General features: G+C 32.9%; 1 protein-coding gene across 1 annotated transcript; it reads left to right on the forward strand.

The window, feature by feature from the left end:
* Nucleotides 1-424: 424 nt before the first annotated feature.
* LOC149774270 (uncharacterized) lies at nt 425-10,272 on the forward strand. The gene is made up of 7 exons (XM_089945564.1): nt 425-1,034; nt 1,852-2,115; nt 3,906-3,956; nt 4,533-4,583; nt 4,953-5,003; nt 7,298-7,397; nt 8,063-10,272. Exons 1-7 carry the CDS (start codon nt 668-670, stop codon nt 8,484-8,486), a joined length of 1,308 nt encoding a protein of 435 aa, XP_089801690.1. The 5' UTR covers nt 425-667; the 3' UTR covers nt 8,487-10,272.
* The last annotated feature ends 7,259 nt before the right edge of the window (nt 10,273-17,531 follow it).

Here is a 17,531-nt window from a genome sequence, read left to right on the forward strand (position 1 = left end):
AGATAGATAGATAGATAGATAGATAGATAGATAGATAGATAGATAGATAGATAGATAGATAGATAGATGTTCTCTTCGTTCCTTTATTTGTCGTCTGTCTCGACATATGTATGTATGAGTGAAGGGGGTATTTATGTGTATGTAAACATACATTCACTAAAACGAAACGTTTTACTTTTTCCTCCCTGTCATGTTTTGTTTTGTTTCAATATACAATAGGACATTTGTTTCCGATCCTATCAGGAAGAGTGATTCAAATTTAAAATGCCATGTTAAGACAAATAATTGTCATTTGAATTATTATTTCAACTCCTATTTTGTATATGCAGTTGATTAAATGTTATATTGTAATACGAGTAATCTAGCATGCCACAATCATTGACACATTATTTCCTTTTCGGTGAGTAGTAACACATCATTTGAATCTAACCTACTTTATTCCGAGTCGTTCAAGAGTCGGGATGCTAATTTGGATACGTTAGAAGAGTAAACTTCAATCATGCAGGATCGTTCAGTTCTTGATGATGGAATGTTGAAAATATTTTGGGTGATTGCTGGAACAGTTTCATCATAAAATATATTAGGAGGAAAACACTTAATGTGTTTGTAAATATGCACAAATGCAACATTGACCCGATGCAACAATTCTACACAAACAGAAGTGGATATGACTCTATTACCATTGTGTCTCATGTTTTGCTGCCTTGCAATCTATACTGTCACAGAAGGAAGAATCGTACGAGGCATAATCGGAAGAAATGTATCTTTTTCTATGACTTTCGACACTGGAGATCTAATTCACATAAAGCATAACGCTTCTGCGTTTGTTAATGTTTGGCCGGATAACAATAATCGTATAAAAATTCAGAAACCAGATCGAGTGAAAGTTGTGATAGGTACCAAAACTCTGTCCAATACAGTAACTGTGATTATAAACATTTTGAACTTAACAAAAAATGACATCGGAATGTACAGTGCTATGCGTCCAATGAATCAAAAGGAAATAAAGGACAGTATTCTTCTAGAAACAATTGGTATGTAGTTTAAACTGTAGATGATCCTTTATAAATGCATCACCCAAATAATGCGTTAAAATTGAATTCAATGAGGCCTACCTACCAAAAAAGCAAACCAAGTCCCATTTTATTACGGATTGTATTTGTGGAAGCTGCTTACTATTGTTACGATTATATGGTATTAAACAAAGTACGAGAAAACGCAAAACCAGCAAATGTACTAATATGGAACCAATAATGTATTTCACTAAAATAAACAACGTGCCTTATTATATTTTGCATTAGGATACGATTTTTGCGAAATGGAAATAACATCCAAAAGAATAACGTCAGTCCTATAGTGGAAAGATAATTTCATACAAAAGGTGTGGTATGTGTGTGGGTGGGATGGGTAGCGGGTATGCGTTACATAGTTTTCAGTCATACTTAGAGGCATCAAGGGCTTGGTAACATATCCACACTTTCTTGTAAAACTCTGATAATAATCTGAACACTTTAGAAAAATAAATTCTCACCCCATAACCAGCTTTGATCAACCCCAACTCCACTGGAACAAGAAGTTTGATCCAAATTCCAGATCAGATGTGAATAGGAGTCAGATATTCTACTTATGATGGTTTAGGTGAAGTTAAGGAAAATGTGGTGCTTGCTAATGCACACACAGGTAAGAAGATAAAGCATTCGCTACCATTGTGTGCATATGCATGCATATACAGTTATCCTAACTTTGATATTAGTTGTACCTGTATATTGTAGTTTTCACATATAAATGTACGTGATTCTGATGTCAGTTTCTATTATTTTGAAAGATGGGATTGTTTGCTTCTATTTGCAGATGAAACGTCGTTACCAACTATAGAAATAGTTCCAAATCATAGTTTGGACTCAACCTTGGTTTTAAAGTGTAAAGTGTCCAGTGCGTCAACAGGAAAGTTCTTATGGATTCTTAATGGGTCTTTGATAGAAGACCACAATAAATATTTTCGAAACAACACATTCCTGTACATCAGGAATGTAACAATTGAAGACAAGTACAACTTTTACACGTGTAAGGAGTCTGAAAGTGAACTTGAAAGTGATCCATATAGTATAAACATTTGTAAGTTTATCTTTTTTCTATCCCTTCATGTACATGTTCTTTAATTTAGATTGGATTGTAATATCTTCTTCTGCATATAACAAATAAGCACAAAAATTCCTCCTTGTAACAATCTCTACTATTTGCTCTTTGAATACTTTGTTTATGATAATACTTAGTTTTCTTGCATACGCCGTCATCATTAGCTTCTCATATTATGCAATACATACGGGCTCTTCCACGTTAATCTTCTATACACTATTTTTCAAGTATTATTATTTAACGTATTTGGGAGAAACATAAATCCAGATATGAGGTTATATAGTCATAGTAAGAATTTTCCAAATTTACCCTGACTTTCGATTACAGTAGGTTCCACAGCGATATGTAAAAATGGATAATAATAATAATAATAATAATAATAATAATAATAATAATACATTCATTTGATATTTTGTGCTACCAGAGAATGGGCGTGACAGTTTATAACCAAACTTTGTTGGGGTGTAGAGAAGCCAGAAGATGTCGATTCTTCTAAAGTCATATTTTGCCATTCCTTATTACAAAGAATAGAATATCCTTTCAGTGATAGTTTTGTATTCAATTTATATGCACTGTGATGTATGACAAGTATAAAGCTTAAATCTTGTCGGTTATCCACAGTTTTGATCAGAGTAGTATATATAACGAAAATACAGAGCTTTATACAAGGTATATGATGGGTATCTGGTAAGTTATGAAAATTCGGGCGCTATACAAGAAATTTCTTTGTTAGTGAACAGTGCATCGCTACAATGTACTTCCCATGAGCCACTACATACTTGCTCATTCTGGTTATCTAGTTATTACGTGCCATCTTTATATTCACTTTCTTATATGTTGTTCATATGCTTAAAAATTGTACTTCCAACAACATAGCGTCCTTCAAACAATATCCGTCTAGACGAATCGTTAATAACGGGTTCAATAAAACTTAATAGGACCTGAATAAGTCCGTCACTTAGGCGGATTTAGGATCCCATGCGTTGTCATGATACAAATGGTATGGTGCGTGCTTAAGTGGTCATGGAGTGTTACAATACATTTGGCAATAATTTGGTAACATACAAATGTATATTGACAATTGCAGAGTCAAGCACAGGTTCATGAATGACCGGGCACTATTCATCATTTTAAGCGGATAAGCTCCCTTGATATTTCGACTAGGTCGAGCTATTTTGTCGTTTCTGCTCATTTTCTCCGATCTAAACGTGTTTAGTCTTCTTACGGCGGATTCAAAGAAGTTTATTAATGTTCATCACCTGTTACAAACTTATTAAAGCACGTCTTTCTATATTTGGAGAGTAGCAGCTTTTGGCAAGTAGATCCCGAGTCCGTTTTGATCCGTCGTCAACAAATGCAGCATCCGTCTGCCATAACACACCTATGGGCCTGAAATGATTCTTCGGTGCATTGATAACCGTAGACAAAAAATGCACGTGAAAATATAAATATCCTGCACTTTATCAAATATCTCTTCAAAGTATGTCGCGACCAATCATTGCAGGCAGCATCGTCCATAACATGGGGCAGCATCGATGTAGTCAAGACCATCTTAATAATAATGAAACCTCATATTTTGTAGGATACGGCAAATTACTTCCACCAATGAACTTTTTCCAAGCCGGCTTTATAGCGAGTCTAACAGATACCTAAGACCTCATGAATTTTAAAATATGCTATAACTAATTCGTACAGATTATGTTACATTTCAGACATACAGTGGACAAGGCTGTCAGCATAATAACATTATTTACTTATTTTGTTTTTAGGGATCGATCTTTTCACTACCAAAATATCTACTCTGATAGAGGACACAACAGGTAATCTATTATCAGTAGCCTTTACCATATTATATTTATTACGAATATTACTCTGTCTCTGACACCTTTTGTATAAAACAATTGCGTCATACCATAACGACTTAAAGTATGTTTCCTTTAAACTGAGTTGAAACAAAACAGTAGTGTTTAAATAATTATCTAATTTCATCCTCTCATGATCTCTTCTTTAAATATGTAATAGTATCAGAAAAGATTTACTTCATTGCTACATATCTCCTAGGGTTTGAAGAAAGCTCGACAGAGTGCTGACCGGTGCCAAAAACAAATTCAACATATTGGGCAGACTATTAATTATACTTAGTTCTACTACCCACCAGGCTAAACCATCTAGTCTGGTTTGTGCGAGATATGCAAAATATATATGTGTTGTTTTGTTTCGCACTTGCCTGCCGCCCTTTTTGTATGTTTCCTATATATGTCGAAGAGGTTGTATACTGTTGTTTGTTTGTCATATATTTGACTAATTTTAATAGGATTCAACTTGATGGACAAAGAGTTTGTGAAATTCTTTGATAATAGAGAGTATATATATGGTATTTACATTCTTTCTTTCAGAAACCAATCAATACATGACACAAACCTTGAGAAAGAAAGAAGATACAGAAGGTAATTCGATAGCAAATAAAACTGTTTCCATATTTTGTTATTTTTATAGTACTCTCATTTATGTTTTAACAACAATATTGTGAATTTGCTGAGTACGACGCCTTCACTAAAGAAACCCAGAGAGCTACTTCGCAGATTGTTTTCACTAAAATCGTGCGCTATTTTTTGCTTTTCCCTTCTGAAACACCTGGAATGTACCTTGGCACATATCGAATGGGAAAGGAAATATTTGTTTTACACCTCTTATGCTTGGATGTCCGTACTAACTGTTACTTGACAACAACTCGAAACATCCATTGTATTAGCCGTATGTGCAGTAACAATTGTTCAACAAAGTCCTTTAAAATATACACTTTCTATTTTTTTAAGGGATCTATAATTACATGACGACGGTTACCGCTTCAAAGGTGAATGCAGACGGTAATGTATGATTTACTCTGTCATTTCAATTTGCACACTATCCAATGACTGGTGGTCGCCAGACACATTCAAATTCATTACAAATACTCCTTTTAAACTATGTAATAATGCTTTCACCATTTGAGTGATTGCAAGAAATGAAATACAAAGAGCCACGGTGACATATCAAATGCTTGGCTTCCTAGGTGCGGAAGTGGAATTTTTTCAACATATTAACTGGTACTAGAGCATTGTCACTAGTCGATGGTTGTATGGAGCAGTCCATCTCAAACCTGTCCTATTTGGCTAATGTCATGATTGACTTCATCAAGCGTCTTACCTGGGACTGTAGAAGAGAGTATCATGCAATAAATCTGAGATAAACTTAGGAATCTAACATTGACTCCATATTGTGAAGAGATTCAAATGGAACACGTTAGTACGTGATAAATTCCAGGATATGAAATTGTATCATTGCGTAACTATAAATATATCTCTTTCAGATACATATGAGACTTCAAATTATATGCTAGTACCCTCATCAAAAGTACGAAATGAATTTTGTATAATTGTGTTTAGACACCCATACAAAGTATCTTCCCCTGTAAACACATTTATAAATATGAATCGTTTTATTATATCGGGATATTCTGCGAAGGATACCTGGACAGATATTTAGAAGGAGTTTAAAAGTAAAGTTCGGGGGATAAAAGGAGATATTTCAATGTTCAACAAAGACTAGAAGGAAGATTCACTTTTAAAACTATTAATTCACAATCCCAAATATTGTTTACTTATTTGAATTATCGCACTTTTATATCACCATTCAAAACGAAACTTAGAATCGTTTTTAATAGTGTTATTTGCTTGATATTCTTCTGAGTGATTAGTTACGTTTGATGAAGTGCCAAAAGAAACGTTTTTCCTTTCCTAAACAAAAGTAGAAAGTCTTGTTCATAACCTGAGAATGAATGTCAATAATATGGATTTAATTGCAAGTACATATGCTTCAGCTGCAGATGGATTTGCATTTAAATAATCTTATCATCTCTGAAGCAAATCATGCTCTGGAAAAAACAATTTTTCAAGTTCGAATATGAACACGAATATTTGTATTCCCTTTAGCTGTGCTGCCCGTGAGCACAATTGTTAAGTTAAGCGAGAGTCTCCCTATATATGATCTAAATAAGGCAGAAATAGATCGTGTTGAGATAAAAACAATATGCACGAGCGTATCATCATGTAGCAATCTATAGTATAAAAATAAATGTTCAACATTTAGTTCAAGGAAAATATGCTACATGCTCTGATTGTTTTAAATGAACTTACGTAATTGGACACTGTCATATGTGAAGGAGATTATTTCGCAACCATTTGAAGAGAAATGTAATTAATTAGGTAGGGACAGTTACTCATTAAAATGCATCATATACTGGTTAGAACTATCATCTATCCTGTTTTTGAAGCAGAATTTGCAGATGCAATACCATCCCATTTGACCATATCTATTTTCTATAGAATGGCAAATTAACCTGTCACGACGTAGAAATTACTTCAAACTGTAATTCACCAAGGGCAATCGAAAACTAAATGTCAATATATATATATATATATATATATATATATATATATATATATATATATATATATATATATATATATATATATATATATATATATATATATATATATATATATATATATATATATATATATATATATATATATATATATATATATATATATATATATATATATATATATATATATATATATATATATATATATAGCCTATTCTCTTCCTTTGTAAATGACGTTTTAAAACAGACCTATATTCTCGAATCACCCAAATGATACAAAATGAATAGGACCTTACCTTCTGCTGGAGTTTTTAAACATTTAAATCTTAGCAGAGATTACTCTTCTGCTCAGTGAGGTTATATCCGATCACAAATTAATTTATACGTTATTTAAACAACAAAATAATTAGAATATTTCATATCTTGCTGCTCCACTGTTATTTAGAACGTATATAATTAGGATTCCAATATTTGGGGTTCATTCACATGTTTTCTATTTCTGTTTTTTATAGATTTATTTTTGTTCTTATAACGAAATAAATGATGCATTGAGGATAATGTTTGTTTGTACATCTAGATATAATGATTAATTATTGCATCGATTTATACCCTCGAAAAACTGCAACGATATTTGTCCTTAGTATACGGATATTTCTATGTGCATTAGGCAATATATTTGTATAGCAAATATAAAAAAGTAACTGATACATTTCAGATGCAAATATATTTTCGCAGATGCTCCATCTGAAAGGCGTTTATTGTATATTATCTTCGGGATGGGAGCTATTTTAGTTGCTGCTTTCCTCTTCTGTCTTGTGCGCAAAATAAGGAGTTGGTAATTATAATTTTCAACGTATTAATACCATGTAGTACATGTATGTACAACGTGCACATAAAACTATACATTATAGTTATTATCAAAAGACACACACACACAAGCACACACACGCATATATTTATCCATATATCTATCTATCTATCTATCTATCTATATATATATATATGTGTGTGTGTGTGTGTGTGAGTGTGTGTGTGTGTGTGTGTGTGTGTCTGTGTGTGTGTCTGTGCGTGTATGTGTGTGAGTGTAATAACCTGATACCGACACTTGCAGAATTGCCATCACTTTTGCGTATGAGTCACTGGCTCAACTGGAATTACTACTTGAACAAAAATGAAATATCTGAGATCACATTTAGGATTATGTCAATTAATATAAAACAAACAGATGGCGACATGACGATCTCTCGTTACACCCAATGCACTTTAAAAATAAATGATATGCGCCATATGATTATATATATATATATATATATATATATATATATATATATATATATATATATATATATATATATATATATAAATTCAATGGCAATAATTTAATTCGTTTTAACTGTTGCTCGCATCTGATGTATATATATATATATATATATATATATATATATATATATATATATATATATATATATATATATATATATATATATATTTAAATTATAGTGTTCGTGTTGTCAGAGGTTCAACTATCAATACAGTGTCCAGTACTGATGACGGAAACGGTAATGTACAAGAAGTAAACCAGGCTGAAAATTACTGGACAATTGTAAGCAATGCAAAAGGTGAAATGAGCACCGCCATTGAAACGGACGCTGAATTAATTAGAAAATCACTTCTGATTGGACCAATTATAGTTCAAACAAATAGGGAATCAGATGACCCAATGAGGTTTGAGCACATATGTGTTAGTCAGGAAATAGATGGATATTTTAATCCCATTAACTCACGTTCGATAGAACTCAATGATTACATTCATCCAATTCACTCAAATCCTTTGAATACATATTTGCCATCAGAGGTTTCTGAGTCTCAGATTTGCAATATGAATATGAGCATCCACAGATACGTGAAGTCTATATCTATCTGAGCTTGTTCGATTGTTTTCCATGCTTTTATAATCCATATGAACATCTTTAGTAATTTCCTTTATATCTTTGCTAGATATGGGCTGAGAAGTTATGAATAGTTTTTGTTTACATAAAAAGCAACAAAAAGCCTAGAAGGAAACTCCAATATTTAAAGTATGCAGAGCAGTACATTTAGCTTACGACAACGCATCGGACATACATGATTAGACATGTTAAAAGATTCACTTGCGTAAATCAAATTCTTCTCTGTCCAAGCTTAGCGATAACTTAGCATATTGTACTATCTTTTGAAGTCAGATTAACACCTAAGATAAAGGTTTAAAATATGGTATAATTGAGCTTATTGTGAATTTACTGTTAAAACAATTACATCTCAATAATTGAATATTTATACCAGATTCAATTAGTCTATTAACCGTTAGCATCAGTTCCTCGAGACAAAATATATCGTTTAGCTACGTGGGAGTCATTAAGAATTGTTTTTAAATTTCAATTTACAGTTACAACATTTACAGATTTAAAGAAATTCCATGACATATGCATAATTCTGGCCACCGGTTATTTCATTACCAAGGATGAATGCGTTAACATTAGCTTACGGTCAATGAAATAAAAAGAAACTAAGAGCCTAAATATATTTAGAATAGACGTTATTCGCTCTATATTTTCGTCATTCTTCATCGATCATTACTTTCTTTCTCAACAATTTTCTAGGAATGTACTTTCTTCTCCCATGATTTTCGACCACTTAACGGACAGCTTCATGTGTTTATGTAAGCATCTAAAGTAATAACACATATAACCTATTCAAAAGCTTTCTTTAAATTGCAATATTAACTGAATATAGTATCCATCTTTGTGAATTCGAAATAGAGCCAGACAATCATAATCCACATGACGATTCGCGACATTCCTGAATGCGAGAAGTGGCCAAACGTGAATAATTTACCATGCCTTGATATATTTACAGATAAGAATGACTTATTTTTAAAAAAATTAACGAGTGACATTTGAAAATGTCACTAAAACATTTCCACATAATAGCAATAACCTTTATATTTAATTTAATGTTCGCATCAAATCTGCACACTAATAGTGGAATTATGTTTTGATGCTAAGATACTCGGTGTCAAAATTGTCAATAAACCTTTTCTTTCCAAACAGTTTAAACTTTATTAAGCTTTAGAGTGTTCTTTCTTTTCATAAAATTGACTTGCATCTTATTATGCAGTGTCAGATTGATTATCCAACTAAGTACTGTCAGATTTTACAACCAAGTTGTGTGACACCTTTGCAATGACCTTTAAGTATTTTATTTGGTTTCCAAAGGAAATTATTTTAAATACTACATATAATTCGTAAGATGAAAAAAGCCACTGGTTATTTTTGTTAAACATTCCTAGACTATATTCACAACCTTGCAAAACAATATTTGTGTTCATGTTCATTGTAAAGAGACAATATGTTAATTATTTCCATTGTTCCATTTCTGCACCAGCTTATGAGTCATATAATTATAAAGGTTTGGTTGACACACATCGGTGTCTCTCCCTATATCTCTCTTTTTTTTTAATGAATATTGATCTTAGCTGTATGGACATTGTCATTTAATAGTGTCTCATTCAACATATTGATTATTTGAACAGTGCCTTCCAAAGACTTCATCGTCAAAAACGTGTGTCATGCTGCAAATGATTAATATATCGATTTGACATCCGAAATATTGTTTTGTGATTACTATGTGCCATTATGTTAGCAAAGCATTTATCAAAACATGTTATTAAAGTGTTATCTTGCACGAACCATTTGTCCATTGCATTTATTTATTTCCTCCTTGTTCATTCTTCTCTCACACCCTGTAGTGTTGCTGCTGGTGATGTTCTGTATTGTCTGTTAGTATGACTTCGTTTTTCATGTGTGAGGTTTTTGTAGTCAATAATCAATTCTATCATAATGTTGATGTCAGTATTATTGTCGACTTCTGCAGATAGGATCAAGTTCGATATATTGCCTAATGTCTAAATGAAATGAATGTCCAAACGCAGCTTTGCTGATTAAACACGGTGGTTATATCCCTTGATACTGACGTGGTCTTCTGTGAAATAGAATCCCCACGAACATTAATTTCCTGCTTGGCCGTCCTAAAATGCGTTATGTACCGTTGATACCCATATTGTTATGTTGCTTTCAAAAGAGTCAAGTAAGAACATAAATAATTAATTATTTTGTAACTTGGATACAGATATTCTGGTATACAAATTATGTTTATCATTGTGTCTTTTATAATGGAAGCATAACTGACGGAATACGGCAGAATTTTAATCGAAACGGCAGTAAGGGCTCCACTGTCGAGGACGATATGGCATGATATTTAAGTAACTTAATCGGAAATACATGCTCTTGATCTGGTATCAAATGCGGCAGTATTCATGTCGGAATTTACTTTATCATGGATACGTATTAGTTGTCCTGGCAAGAGTCTGGGTAATCGCATTTCCCAATCTAGGTTTGCTTCTTCGAAAATGGTTTTGAAGTAATTTCCATTGACCATGATATTTAAGACGGTGCTATTCCAATTCGGTATCAGTTGCACATTCTATCATTTACGAAAATATCTATCATGCAGCCATATATCCTTGCTTGTGGTCCCCATCTTCATCTCTAATCAATGCTGTATCGCTATATTTATTTTCCATATATAATTATGTCCTCTGCTTAGGTTCGGTAACGGTACATGTGTTATTATTAGCATACTAATCCACATAACTGAATACAGCATGCATTAGCGCCTTTACTTTGGTATAATAATACGCGTTATCGAGATATATGTAGCATTCGGCTATCCTCTTAACACCGAATTCGTTGGAGGCTGTCTTAGCAATTGACCACACTGAATGATATTGCGCCCTCTGGAATTCTTCCATTGAAATCATTGTGGAAGACATGGCAAACACGTGGATATAATCTTGGTGCAGTACCTCTCTCTCTCTTCATATCATATTAAAAAATTTACAACTTTTATGCAGGTATGTTTATGTTATTCTTGACCTGTCTGTGTTGTATTGTTCTTGTTGTTGTTGTTGTTGCAGGGCTTAACGCTGTTGTTCAGCACAATATAGGCTGTATATCGCGGCCAATATTAATGGTGGAGAAAGAACCCGGGAAAACCCCAGAAAGAACCACCGACCCACGAAAAGCTACTGGCAAATATTCTCACATATCCACATTGGCCGAACCCATGACTCGAACCCACGCAGACAGAAGTGAGATGGCAGTGATCCGTAACGGTGAGAGCTTTAGACCACTCGGCCACTCGGGGCTCCGTGTTGTATTGTAGTTTTTTCTACATCAATTCCCACGTCTTCGATGTTATGCGGTTTCAGAGCAGTTGCTTCGACCGGTTTTGTACTGTGGCTTTATTAAGCTGCTTTCTTCCCGAGACCAAATCTCAATTGTGCACGTCTGGATCAAGACATTTCTAACTGCACTGACTAATGCCCCTTCGAGATTGTATTAATTAACTACCACAGTTTGGCTGAGTTAGTCTCAATTCGACATGATTTATCGTTTCCAGTATTCGTTTCGTAGTGGAGTTAAGATCAGCAACTAGCATGACATTGTGGAAGACCGATTTTTAGAATGTTACTCAGATGGAATCTTTATTGTCATGCCACATCTCAGCTTGTTGTATTAGGGCTCACTCGTGAATTGTGTGCACAAATGACGTTTCACCGTAACGTTTTGTCTATCAAATACAATATATTGTTCTAGATTTTCTTTTATATCAATATTATATCATTGTCAAAACATGTTTAGTGTATGTCATATGTTTTTTATGATTCGTTGTAAACAGCCATCGTATAAAACCCTTTACATTGAACCGCCGTCAGTAATAAGAATGTTGTGTTTGACACTAAGTGGTGTCATACAACATCTGAGTACACAACTATCACATGAGTGAATCGCATTCAGTTCAATAAGATATCTAGAAATACATGACGAATATATTGTTTGTGATGCAGACCTCTGCCTGAAGAGTTATATTCTTGTTAGCTTCATTAGCAGCGTTACTAACGGATTCGGACAATGAGCGTTGATAATACGCTCTTGACAAGTAGTCTATAAAGAAAAACACGCATAACTATCTTTGTCTTGACTTTAACATCATACAATGTATTATTTTAGATATGAATATTACACAATGGACGCTTACTCCATAGTTGGTTTTACTTATGATCTGTAATCTATGTCCATAACACGACATTGTATCTGTGCCTGTGTCTTCTTATGAATCTGATGACATTATGGCTTTCCTAGATTCTTCGTCATAATGAATATTCTAGGTTAGGTAAGATGATTGCTCTATCGTATGGACTGTATGTTCCTGTACCAGTGCTAATATCTTCCAGTTGTTGATATATGATACTGCTGTGACCTTTCCTAACCTCTCTTCTCCTTGGCGAAAATTATGTCTCAATCAAACGTTTCAGATGCACATTCTAGCAAATTATTACGTAACAATCTCCCCAAAAGCAGCCACGTTCAGACGGAAAAATACTACAGTCGAAAATGTTAAGACTCTCTCCATTAACGCATTTCCCACAGCAATGAAATACTTGAAGTATGCCTTCACTATTTGGATAAGTCAATGAAACGGTGACGGTGTGTACAGTTGTAAACTGTTGGAACATGTTTGCTTTTAAATTATCGTGTATGCTGTGGAATGTGTTAATGACAAAACACCTTCCCTTTCTTCTTGAGCAAGTCAATAGTTACTGAGCTATTCTGTATAACATACCAATATTACAGTATGTATATAATGTTTGGCTACTGCAATGTGAAATGGGACTGCATGTTTTCATTAAGACGTAATATAATCTGGAAGCACACTATGATTATGATTTTCTCTATGCCCGACACCAATGGCTCTAGTATATGCAGTCATTTTATTTTCCATTTATTTTATTTTCAATTATATTTCATTTATTTAAGATCTCATGATCAGTTTTGGAATATATGTCTTAAGTATATATACATGAATGTTCGGAAGATAAAGTGCCACTCTCAAGGCGGAAAACCACCAGTCTGAAACCAAATAATTAAGAAGATGCATAAATTATTATACCTTTGTTCATAAATCAGTAAATACTTTGACGAAACAAAAGGAGCCTGATAATTGTCATTGTTATTATTATTAGTAGTAGTAGTAGTAGTAGTAGTAGTAGTCATAGTTTTGCTGTAGGTACATAAGTATTATATGCATCTTATTTTTTTATTTAGGAGGCATTATGAAAGAGCGAAATCCATATTTTAAATAACATAATAGGATTTTAAAATTAAGAAATGATCTATTGCGATTGCCCTAAATACATACTGATTAAAATGTCATTAACTACTAAATTTTACTGCAGCTATTATCTCTAGATATTCCTGATAAACACTGATATAGAAAACGGACTATTCTCCTGCCAGCTTCTGCAACCTCATTCTTAATATAGGAGAAGGCTCAAGTGTACAGAAAAGAAGCCATAAGTTAGACTTGAATAGTGCTCTTCTGAATGTATATACTATATGGGTATTTTCACTATCAATTTGTTTTCGGCATATGTATCATTATCTACTTCTTTATTAATGCATAATAATGATGACATTTTATACATAGTAACACTTAAAATGGCGTGAATTAAGGTTCCATATACATAAGCGACGTTGTCTGTCTGTGTACAACACTTTTTGCATAGAGATGCAATAGAAAGTTCATAATCTCTTTTCGATTTATATTTAACAAAATGGATATATTTCTTCTTCATTACATCATTCAAAACCAATTTTCGCTATTGCAAACGTTCCTTTTTATATTATTAATATATTGTATCAGTATTGCTTTTTTATAGATCCGATAAAAATATCTAAGTTACTAATATAGCAAGAGTAACATTAATGTCTTTACCTTCTTACCAGGACGTATCATATAAAATATTCTCATTCTTTTTCGCTATTACTGTTATTGTCAGTTGCCTTGTTTTTGGCAAATATAAGTAACTATTAATATGTCTAGAGTTACTCACTAATTTGTGTATGCGTGTGAGGAAAATAAGTGCAGATAGGGACAAAATAGATATATGAATGGCCCACTGTCTATTGAGCTGCTCTTGGATGTGAGTCCGGATGGAAAGCAAGCAATATAGTTTTAAGCGAGCGTATTTCAAGTTTTACTTTTCGAATGGAATGCATTAAAACGGCAACCAATTATCATCAAACTATAAATGCGTTGTATGCATTCACAGAGTATATGTATGTATGAATGTATGTAATGTATGTATATGATTAGACAATGGTACGATGTGGGGATGATGACATATATATGGCATGTTCCCCTGAAAGGATGAGTATTGATGTGCCAAACGTACAAATGATTGGAAGCTATTAAATATAAAGCCACTCACATGCTGATGATATAAATACCCACACCGTTTCATCCTCTGTTGATACTGATGGAAGGTATGTAAATTTGAATTAACCAATCCCTTCAAATATATAATGTTTCAGATAGTTTTGTAAGAATCATCGGCGTAGATATTTGACGTTTACCGGTATTTTTTCGTCGCTTCTGCAATCAGAAACTAATGGGGAGTTTTTTCTCAATATCATCATACGTTTTATTAGATCATCTCATTTCGTTGGCGACTTGTAAGTTCACGTGGAGTTACACACCAATATATCGTGTGGCAATTTTGAATTTCGTGGCTACATATCGCTGTTACCAAATACCGTTCCGTGCCTAATTGTATGCTTGCATGTTCTGGACAGACAAAATTGCACATTTGAATGAAGATTTTACATCAGACTCAAACATTGTTATCGACACATGTTTGGGTCTGATTTACGCATTTCTGAAAAGGGCCCGATTCCTGAATAAAACGACATGTGATTGTACAAATTCCCTAGCAATCACGTCTGTTTTCTATACAGATTGCCTTAAAACGTTATATTGCTATGTTTTATAAGACGACGAACACCACTCGAAGTACCATATTAAATTTCTCAGTTCTCTGGAAAGAAAATAGTTAACCAATTATGACCCATTTGTCCATGAAAGAACATTCAACTGTTGTTAAATAAAGCAACTATTCAAGGTGAAGCATTTATTTTAAAAGAACATTTCATGCTTTATAGGAGTCTTCAAGCACTGCAGCACATAAAAGTCATTTAGTTCCCAGGTAATTAGAGTAAGTTCAAGGACAAATCAGGCTATTTAATTTTTTTTTATAATTCTAATTAAGGATTTATAGTCAAATTGACAGCAAGCACTTGAACACGTTGGTGTGGACGATTATAGCTGCCTTATTTTTGACTACGTACAAAATCATGAAAATATTTTAAGAGCTATTACAACTTCCATAATGCCATGATGCACATTTAATCGACACTTTGTTGAAAACACTGATTACAGAAAAAAAATTCTTGCCAAAAGATTTTTTCAAGAAACGCAATTCGTCCTACTTTTGCTATTGACTTGAATAAGTACAGATAAGTTTAATTTTCATCGAGGGGATTTCGCTATAAGTAAGTCTTTTTTTGATAGTTTTACAACAATGACAGTGTTATTGTAAGTGAGAGCACAATATATCTACCATATAAGTGTGGTTGCAAAATATATACATTCCATGTATGCATACTGCAAAAACTATCCACAGGAATGTTTCAAAGGATCGAGATCCAGGATATTTTTTTTTCATGTGTATTTTTCAAATGTAGAAGTTTCTCTACATTTTTAATATTTAACATTCAATGAAAAAATGGTTAGAATAATTCACCCATTCTGAAGTTAGCTGTCTATACGCACAGTTATAAATATTTGTATGAGATTTGGGTCAATGTAATAAAGGTGCGACATATTTCAAGGCATCAGTCATTAGGGAATGCGAAAAGTCGTAAAGGGCACAGGTTCATGTGATTTCAAGGTACTAAATGTATTGAAACATTCAATGTTTGATAGTACATATTTCAGGAGACCTACATAACAAATAATAAGAACAAATTATGGTTACAGACGTATACATTAAAACTTCATTAATATTACTAGCTCTTTAACAGTCAGTGTCCTTAAAAAGACTCAAAATATATACGTTCTTATAAAATATTCAACAGGTTCACCTACTGAAGCGAAATTAGCAGTCCACGTTTCTCAAAAACATCCTTAGAAAAATGCATACATAAAAAACAAATTTGCAGTTTATAATCAAATGCAATGAATAATGTCACTGACAAGTTTAAACACTATTCCTTATTTGTAACTAGGAGACACAGCAGTCAGACAAAACGTTGTTCATTACACAATACCCTCATATCCCTTAGATCAGTCATACATTTTAATAGCAGTAATCAGTTTAAAGACTTCCATATCCAATTAATTAATCGAAAGTATGCAACTTTATAACCTATAGAAGATTATTTCATGTTTGAAAGACCTAATTCTATCTCCATTTTCGTAATCCGCTTGTTTCCTAACAAAAAGCAGATCACCCACTGTTATTATATGGTAGGGGATATATATATATATATATATATATATATATATATATATATATATATATATATATATATATATATATATATATATATATATATATATATATATATAATGCTGGGTACTTCGAAAACGTTTGTACTGCACAGTATACCGCAATAGTATTAGGGACCAAACATTTTTTCCGGATTAGTGTTATTCGACTATTTATGAAAACTACCTTGTGTCAATAGCTGCAAAATTATATTTCTCGGAATTATGGCAAAATAACTGCATATTATATCCATTATATTATTGAAAAACAATTCTTAGAAGAAATGAAAATATATCAGTTTAAACTTAATAGAAAACCATAGTACTATTGATGAATTTGCCGTGTCTATTTTGATTGTTGTAATAATTGTAATCTAAAATCTGTAACAAAATTTGGATGATATGTAGCTAACACAGTGTTAAAGACATGGAGCTGAAATTAGATTACTTGCTGTTAAAATGGAACGTGTTCACACTGATG

Source organism: Sinohyriopsis cumingii, unplaced genomic scaffold, assembly GCF_028554795.1.
Source record: "Sinohyriopsis cumingii isolate HCF-2022 unplaced genomic scaffold, ASM2855479v2 utg000360l, whole genome shotgun sequence".
Taxonomy (NCBI): domain Eukaryota; kingdom Metazoa; phylum Mollusca; class Bivalvia; order Unionida; family Unionidae; genus Sinohyriopsis; species Sinohyriopsis cumingii.